The sequence below is a fragment of the Olea europaea genome, chromosome 15, assembly GCF_002742605.1.
Source record: "Olea europaea var. sylvestris chromosome 15, O_europaea_v1, whole genome shotgun sequence".
Taxonomy (NCBI): Eukaryota; Viridiplantae; Streptophyta; class Magnoliopsida; order Lamiales; family Oleaceae; genus Olea; species Olea europaea.
In genome coordinates, this window is record NC_036251.1 from 24,073,918 (window position 1) to 24,083,144 (window position 9,227).

A 9,227-nucleotide genomic window follows, 5' to 3' on the forward strand; every position below is an offset into this window, starting at 1 on the left:
CCCCCCCCATTACAAAAAATTTCAAAAAGTCTACAACAACTTTTTCTAAAAGTCTAAAAAATCTTTCCTACTTTTGAAAAAAAAAATTTCCTTTGTCGGGGAATCTTTCCTTTTTTCAAAGACTTCCTGACATCTTTTCTCCAAAGTCTTCAATCTATATATATATATATATATATATTTGAATTTAGCCAAAAAATAAAAAATAAAAAATAAAAAAAAGTCTTCCAAGGAATAATTATTAATTAAGAGAACGTTTCTCATAGCAACTTTCAATTTCTTGTGGAGAAAAGTTGACCAAATTGGAGAAATAAAATGTAAATTATTTTAGGTAGAGTGGGAGAACAAAATTACTATAAATAAGTTTTATTCATGTAAGAGTTTTTTTTTTTTTTTTTTGCTCGAGCAACCAGCTAGCGAGGTCCTAGGCTCAACTGAAATTTGAAATTTGTTTTATACAATGTTTTTAGTTTTTTATTTTGTTATATTTATAATTGAAAGTTTTTCCATAGTTAAATTAGGCCTCCACTAAATATGGGTTATGACTTTACAACAGTGGTAGAGTTATTTTCTTTACTTATCGGAATGTTTGTAAATGGTCTCAAATGGGAACAAACCGATTTTAGAAATAAAAGATATTGGAAACAATATTAGAATTCCTTGAAAACTGCATTTAATCCTTAATTTTAGGGACTTAAAATTTATTTTTAATTATAATTACTATACATGCAAACACATTAATTCAACAATCCTCACCATTTTGCCAGTGTTTAATTTAGATAAAAATCAAATATTTTAATAGATTTTAATAAAAGGTGATGAAATATATAGTCGGAAAGTCGTGTGCCACATTAAATTTTTAATTAAAATTAATTGTTAATTTTGACTAAACTTTTACCTTTTAGTTAAATCAAACCAACGACATAATTACAATTAATTATTACTCAACTAAACCCATAAATAATCTCGAATAACTTCGGTAGTTTGAAATCCGACTTTAAAAAAAAATAATTTAACTCTAATAATCTGAAGCTAATTTAATTAAATAAGCATTAGTGCTCCTATCTTCTTCACTGTCTGTCAACAGGAAAGAGAAAATGAAATAAATAAATATAAACCTAAACAGATTACTGTAATATATAATTTAAACATTATTTTAGAGTTTTGAATGCAGTATATAAATCATAATAGGAAGGAGTGGTTTGAAGTTTAGCTGTATTGGGCGGGATTTTCGGCGGTCAAACCTCCAACCGGAGTCATTCTTATTCCCGGTTCGATTCAGTTAGACCTAAACTCGATACAGTGGTCCTCTGTCTCTTTAAACGAGGGCTGAGCAACCGCTTTAATTACAGACCTCCATTGCCACCACATGTAAAGCTTAAAGAGCTACCGAGAATGTCAGCGTTTTAAATGCCAAAAAAAAGTCCCCTTTCTTGCATATCAGTGTAGATATATACACATGTCTATATAGACTGTTCATATGTCTTGCTGTCACTGTCTATTTATCTCAAGCCCAGTTTTTTGACTTCTTTTTTAAAATCCCCCTCTCTCTCATTGGAACTGTAAGAAGGAAATAGTAGGTAGAGAGAGAGAGCAAAAGACTTTTCAAAGGGGAATTTGAAGAATCAAATCTTCATTGCTCTAATTTATAGAGGTATGGTAACCAAGAAAGTCTGTTTCTTTTATTTCAAAGCAACATATACAAATGTGTAATCCTCTATAACGCTTAGAATCTCGATTTTTTTCTAAACCTAATAGCTATTTAGTGCATTGGGTATGTATGAATGTGAAGCGAATTTTATTTGAAGATTAATGAAGTTGCAGCAGAAATGGAGGATCGATGTAACAGGGTTTTGGTTTGTGCTGTGTTGTTTTTCTTGCTAATTGCTTGTACAGTAGAGCAGCAATTCTTGGTGTCAAGGCAAGAAAGATTAGCTCTGCTTCAACTGAGATCTTCATTAGGGTTGAGGGCGAAAGAGTGGCCCATAAAATCCGACCCGTGTACTTCCTGGGTGGGAATCCAATGCAGGAATGGGCGGGTTACAAGGATCAACATTTCCAGGTTCAAGAGGACTCGGAATGGTAGTCAAAACCCTCAGTTCTCGGTGGATGCCCTTCAGAGTTTCACCTTTTTATCCTCATTCAATGCTTCGAATTTGGCGCTTCCGGGTTCTATTCCTGAGTGGTTTGGTCAGCGACTTAGCTCACTCGAAGTGCTTGATCTTAGGTCTTGTTCCATTGCTGGGGCTATTCCATTCACTCTTGGCAATTTAAGTAGCTTAACTGAACTTTATTTATCGGATAATAATCTTACTGGTATAGTTCCTACAAGTTTAGGTCAGTTGTTGCGCCTTTCTGTACTTGATCTTTCGCGGAACTCCCTCACAGGAATGATTCCGGGGTCTTTTTCAGCCCTCGGGAACCTCACTTTGCTTGATATGTCTTTGAATTTCTTGTCCGGGGCAATTCCTCCAGAAATTGGGACTCTGTCTAGGCTGCAGTTCTTGAATCTTTCAGGCAACAGTTTGTCCTCTTCGATACCTGCCCAACTCGGTGACCTTTCCAGTCTGGTTGACCTTGATCTTGGTTTTAACTCACTATTGGGATCGGTTCACCGTGATTTAAGAGGGTTGAAAAACTTGCAGAAATTGATAATTGGGAATAATTTCCTATCTGGAACATTGCCTGATGATTTGTTTTCCACTTTCACTCAGTTGCAGCGTGTGATTTTGAGCCATAATGCTTTCACTGATGACTTCCCATTTGTGCTGTGGTCAATGCCCCAATTGAGGTTTCTAGATGCCTCAAGAAATAACTTTACTGGTACGCTGCCCAATCATAGTTTGAATGCCAATGCCAGTTTTGCGGTATTTAACATTTCGCAGAATTTCTTTTATGGAAATCTTACATCTGTAATAAGGAGATTCAGTTTTATTGACATGTCGGGAAATTATCTCCAAGGTAGAGTTCCAGATTATGCGAGTGGAAACACATCTTTTAGTAGGAACTGCCTACAGAATGTGGCAAGTCAAAGGCGTGTCAGTGAATGCGCATCTTTCTATGCTGAGAGGGGATTGGTGTTCGATAATTTTGGACTGCCAAATGGAGTTCTGCCTTATCCACCTAAATCTGATAAGAAGAGCCACCGAACAGTAATAATTTTGGCTTCTGTTTTGGGGGCTGCTGGGCTGATTGCACTTTTGGCAACTTTCTTTGTACTGCTGATTGCAAGCAAGCGTAAAAATGGTGCAAAAAACCAGAGGGACATTGGCGTGGGACCTGTTCCTGCAAATGGAAGTTCACCTCCAGGCGCGGCGTTGGATTTGTCTAGTTTGGGAGACACGTTTACCTATAAGAAAATTCTTGAAGCCTCAGGTGAATCGAGTGATGTAAATCTGATCAAGAACGGCCACTCTGGTGACTTTTTCCGTGGTATCCTTGAAGATGCAAACCCCATAGTCATAAAAAAAATTGATTTGCGTTCATCGGTCAAAAAGGAAGCGTATATGTCAGAATTGGACCTGTTTAGCAAGGTTTCTCATCAAAGATTGGTACCTCTATTGGGACACTGCTTGGAGAATGAGAACGAGAAGTTTCTCATATACAAATACATGCCAAATGGAGATTTATCCATGTCATTATTCAAGAAAACAAATTCAGACGCTGACAGTTTACAGTCACTGGATTGGATAACGAGATTGAAAATTGCAATTGGAGCTGCCGAAGGTTTATCTTACCTACACCATGAGTGTACCCCACCGTTTGTTCACAGGTATTCTTCGACTTAGTTATGTTGAATTCCTTTCAATTCCATGTTTTTCTTTTTTGCCTCAAATTACCACTTGACAGTTGACACTTCATTTTACGTTAAGCTCATTTCATGGCGAATATTTGGTGCTTTTATGTGTAGGCATGCATTAATAAGTACTTATCCTAATGTAGTAGACTACTCATTAAAAAAAAAAAAAAAAAGGGAAAAGAAAATGGAATTATAATACATGAATTGAATGTTATGCTTCAGGTTTTATTTCTAGTTGTTCACCCTAGATCATACGCGTGACCCTGCACATGCACCTAATTGTAAACATTCATGTGAACTACTGGCCTAGAGTATAGAATGGAGGAAGTTTGTATTTCACAGTCGTTGTCTTATTGTAAACTAGGAAATAGAAGCAAATCAATAACAAAGTACTGTCATTGTCTTATTGTAAACTAATGCAAGCCCCCGATAAATTTTTATTATTTTGTGGAGTTTAGAAGTTACATGTTCTGTACAATGTGCATCATGAAAGCTATATTTGTTAACAACTTTTCTTGTTTAAAATTATTTCCCCTGGTTCTGGTATACTGTGTCTAAACACAATTGAAATCTTTAACGGCGATAGTTTTTTACTTTTTTTTTTTTTTTTTTCATGAAGGGACATTCGAGCCAGCAGCATACTTCTCGATGATAAATTTGAAGTACGGCTGGGAAGCTTGAGTGAAGTTTGTGTTCAAGAGGGGGACACCCATCAAAACAGAATTACAAGGTTACTGCGGTTGTCACAGTGAGTATTTTTGTCAATCAAATCAACGAATTGTTTATTTTCTTTATTCTTCTCAATAGTCATTTGCTATAGCTTTTCAAGGGCACGCAGGAGACTCTAACCACATTAGCATGTTTGGCTAAACTTAAAAAGAAGTAAAAGTTACTCTTAGCTTCTTTTTATTCAAACATAACTTCAAAAGTTAATTGTTTCACTAATGCTTATTTTTCTTAATTTGCTTTCTAGATAAGTAACTTTTTTGAGCACCAAACATGCTAGAACATGTGTTTGGCCTACTCGTATCAAAACAAAAAATGAAGTTGACTACTGAATTTCTTTCTTCGTATCAGCTAATGATTTTTTAAGATAAAACTTAAAAGAGCTATCTTGTTTGTGATTTATGTGAAGTTATTCTTGTACAGCTTACTCATGTAATTATCCCAAATTTATTAAGAAAAAGGCTTAGGTACTTTTATTCTTGTACTGTTCAGTCATACACTTAATCAAGGATCTGACTGTGATTCTTTTCCTCTATGCAGGACATCTGAGCAAGGTACTTCAGGTATGTGCAATGTCTTCTAACTGTAGTTCTCTTCTTAATCATTGTTTGTTTGCTCTATATATTCACCATTTCTCCTCTGTAATTGGTGGCAATAAAATGCTACCGAGTACGTATCCTTGCCAAGACAATGCTATATTCATTCTATCTGGATTTATAAAGGGGATTGATTTCACTCCAAAGATCAGATACTAGAATCTATTGAGGAAAATCTCGTTGTATCATCTTGAAACAAAGAGCGGCTTTTAGAATTCATAGTTAGAGGGCAACTGCTGAAGAGAAACTTTGCTATATTCTCGGTACTTGAGAGTTCATTTCTTGTCCATATAAAGCTGATGATTGGTTCCATGTGACACTGTTGCTTTCGTTGATGGTTCACAGAAAACTAACCTGAGAAGCTTCGACGTGGAAAACATTAAATATTGATTATTGCTTCATGTTCTGATCTATTCCCGTTATTTTCCTTTAAATAACAATCTAATATTTGATGAAACTTCAATTGAGCTCTTCACTCAGGTAGTTGTTTGAGCATCATTTTACTTGGACTATCCCTCGTCCTAGAATTTAGAAACACGGTAATTTCCCAAAAGAAGTACCATTTATGAGGAAACATACTGTGATCTTGCAATTAATCGTCCAACTATGCTAAGCAATTTTGTCCATTTAGTTTGATAGTGGTGGTTAAAGATCGTAATGATTTTTGCTCTCAGAACGGAAAATTGTTAAATTTTTACTTGCTCTGATGGTTATTTTCTAAATATTCTGTGTGTTCAAAATGGCCAGGTATGACCAATGCAACATGTGCGTATGATGTTTACTGCTTCGGAAAGGTTTTGCTTGAGCTCGTAACAGGCAAGTTGGGTATCAGTTCATCAACTGATGCCACCACGAAGGAGTGGTTAGAGGCGACATTGCCTTACATCAGTATATATGACAAGGAACTCGTGACAAACATTGTCGACCCCTCATTAATCATAGACGAGGATCTTCTGGAGGAAGTGTGGGCCATGGCAGTTGTTGCAAGATCTTGCCTTAATCCCAAGCCCACAAGACGGCCCCTCATGAGATATATTCTTAAAGCTTTGGAAAACCCTTTGAAGGTTGTAAGAGATGAGCAGACGAGCTCAGCAAGGCTTAGAACTACTTCCTCAAGAGGGTCGTGGAATGCTACTGCCCTATTTGGCAGCTGGCGTCAAAGCTCTTCAGATGTGGCGGCCATGCCAGCCGTACCTTCTCAAAAAGCAGAACTTGCTGACAGTTTCAAACAGTCGGGAGCAACAGTTTCTCAAGAAAGTGGACAAAATAATGATGAAGGATATGGCCATTCGTTCTCAACCAAACAACATTCCAACGAGATCTTCCCGGAGCCCTTGAATGTGCAAGATGTAGAGCGAGAAAACGAGGACTAAATGGAAGATTATTCTACTACATTCTTTGTCAATAACATAGCATTCTCCACATTTGGATGTCTTGCTTGCTGGTTCTTCCCTGTAAATTTTCCTCTTCTTCCGGAGTTCTCTGGTCGATCCGTGTACAAGTCGCTGGTCGGTCGTGTTGGACAGTGAAAAATTCAAATTTTTTGCAAGTTTTAGACTCACCTTTTCTGAGGAGAGAGACACAGCAAGGGTTAGGTTGTAGTTGCTCTTTGTGCTTCCATCTGTTCGAAAGCTTGTTTTCGGTTAAAACAAGCTACAATTTTTTTGTAATTCATATTTTCTATTGGGCTCTCTTTTGAATTGTAAATTATCATATTGTGTAATTCATAAGACTTCATTGCTTCAAATTCCAAATTAATTACGTTGAAATTCTGTTTTAAAATGTTTATTTATTTATTTATTTTTATTTTTAATTCTAATGTCTTTTATTGGACAAATTAAAAGTCGAATCCGAATTGTAAATGTTGCTACGGAAGGTGTTCTAAAAATTGAAAATGAATTTAACAAAATTAATGAAGGTATTCTGTAGCTAGGGTCGAAGCGAGACCTCGGACTTGCTTGATCAACATTTTTTCAAAAAGAAAAAAAAAATTCTTAAACAGTGACTCGACATTATTTCAATCACACATTTTGTGATAAAATAATATTACACGTTGATGCTACCAAAAATCGTACCTGTTGATTTTTCGAGTTTGACGACTGATAATGAGCACGAACGAGATCTTTCGATACCTGAAACAAAGGCGTCAAGGTGTGTCCTCGTTGCCCATCCGATGCTTAAGTCAGAGAGAGAATTTGTGCGTAAGGCTATGAATTGAAACTTATGTAAAACGTACCTGAATAATGATCAAGGGCTTTGTATTTATAGAGGTAGGTGGTGTGTTCATACTAGGATTCCGTAGTGCACTTGTAATAGGATAGCTTGATTTTGCAATCTTATACCAATGAGTCCTACGCGAGATAGGAGTTTGAATTGTGGTATAACTGGGATACCAATTATTTAATAGAGTTCTTCTAGGTGTAGGAGACATAGGTTGAGGAGTTTAAGTCAGAATAAATTTCTTATTGGATAAGGTGTTGACGCCGGGGACATGTCGAGGACATAATCCCGAGGACACGTCGAATGACGTTCCACAAACTCTTGGGTCAAGAGCTCGGGCATGTGAAAGACATCCTGAGCACATATATCCCGAGCATACTGATACACAAATCGACGAAATAGAGCCCTCGAGTTTGTATACGTCGGGAACAGTATTTGGTAACATCAGTGGCCCCCGTGCACCTGTGCTCGATTATATGCATGAGGATAGGTGCAAAAGATCAAAATTACAGTCCTCGGTATAATACCCCCGACAATTCATTGTAGAGGAAGGATTCGTGAGGGCTGACGTTAGATGTGGTAGTGACGCCAGCCCTAGTACAAAGGCGGTGTAACTTTCAGACCCTAGGATGTAGGACACGTGGCATGATCGAATGGTTCAGGATGCGACCTTTGGCCTCCCACCCATGTTTCCCTATATAAGCCTCATTTCCTATTCATTTTTTACTTTTTCACTATCAGTAAACTTTGTTGGAGTCGTCGGGATAAGGTGAGTCCTCTAGACTCTAAGTTGTTTGTTTTTAGAAAAGTCCAAATTTAAGATAGGATGTCGAGTAGTGATAGTAATACGTCGTCCTCAAGTTCAGGAACCCGTACCGAGGACTTAGGACAGTCAATAATACCTATGACCGTCCCTATAAGTGTTAATCCTCGAGCTCAGGATATCTGTATACCCCGACCAACTGTGTTGGTTTAAGGAGCACTTAGCAGTGGCGACTGCTAGGGAGTTCGGCCTGATGCCGAACTGTGATATTAGATCTCCCGGGGATGAGGATAGGGTAGCCATTGCTCAGGAAGGAGAGTCTGTCATTTTTAAAGATTCTTTGAAGGGGGGATTTAGGTGGCCACTGCATCCTTTTTTCCTCGCACTTTTGACCGAGCATAATATGAGTCCGGGGCAATTAGTGCCAAACGGGTGGAGGATGTTGACATATTTTTTTATTGCTTGTAGATACCTCGGGATTATCCCGTATGTTGACTTATGTAGGATGGTCTCCGACCTAAACAACTCCCCCAGTACTCTTGTTTTGCCTATCTCTCAACCCGTGGAGGGTTTAGAATCCCGAGGATGTCTAGCTCCCTGAAAGGGTGGAAGGACAAGTGGTTTTATGCCATACCTCAAGATCCCGACGTTCCATTTAGTCCTCGGTGGGGGTGCCCGATACTGCTAGGTTTTGTGGGCGTCAGGCATATTTTGAGTCGTTGGAAAGGCATAGGCAAATGCTAGAGGAGCTCGAGCCCCTCGTTTATGACTTGGATGATATCCTCGAGCTTGCGAACCTGAAAGGCATCGAGGGTAGGATACGTGATTTTAACGTTTTAATTTCCCGACCTATATTTTTATTAATGCTCATGCTAATAACATGTCATTTTTTGCAGAAATGACGTTTGACCCAAGTGCCCTTCGTCAAGCAGTTAGCAAGAAGTCAAAGGTTCTCCAGGCTCAGGCCCCAGGCCAGAGGAGGGGCCAAAAGAGACCTCGGGATTCGAGGCTTGAAAAGCAGACCAGTGGGCCCGGTGAATCGTCAAGACCCCGAGGACCATCCCAGGAGTAGGGAGGATGGGAACTCAGCAACAAGATCTTTTGGGGACTCCTCGGGTGCCTCATC

At 38.2% G+C, this 9,227-nt stretch overlaps 1 protein-coding gene across 1 annotated transcript; it reads left to right on the forward strand.

Moving 5' to 3' along the window:
• The first annotated feature begins 1,331 nt into the window (after positions 1–1,331).
• Positions 1,332–6,860, forward strand: LOC111410550 (probable LRR receptor-like serine/threonine-protein kinase At2g16250). The gene is made up of 4 exons (XM_023040956.1): positions 1,332–3,769; positions 4,416–4,544; positions 5,063–5,085; positions 5,866–6,860. Exons 1-4 carry the CDS (start codon positions 1,827–1,829, stop codon positions 6,489–6,491), a joined length of 2,721 nt encoding a protein of 906 aa, XP_022896724.1. The 5' UTR covers positions 1,332–1,826; the 3' UTR covers positions 6,492–6,860.
• Positions 6,861–9,227: the final 2,367 nt, after the last annotated feature.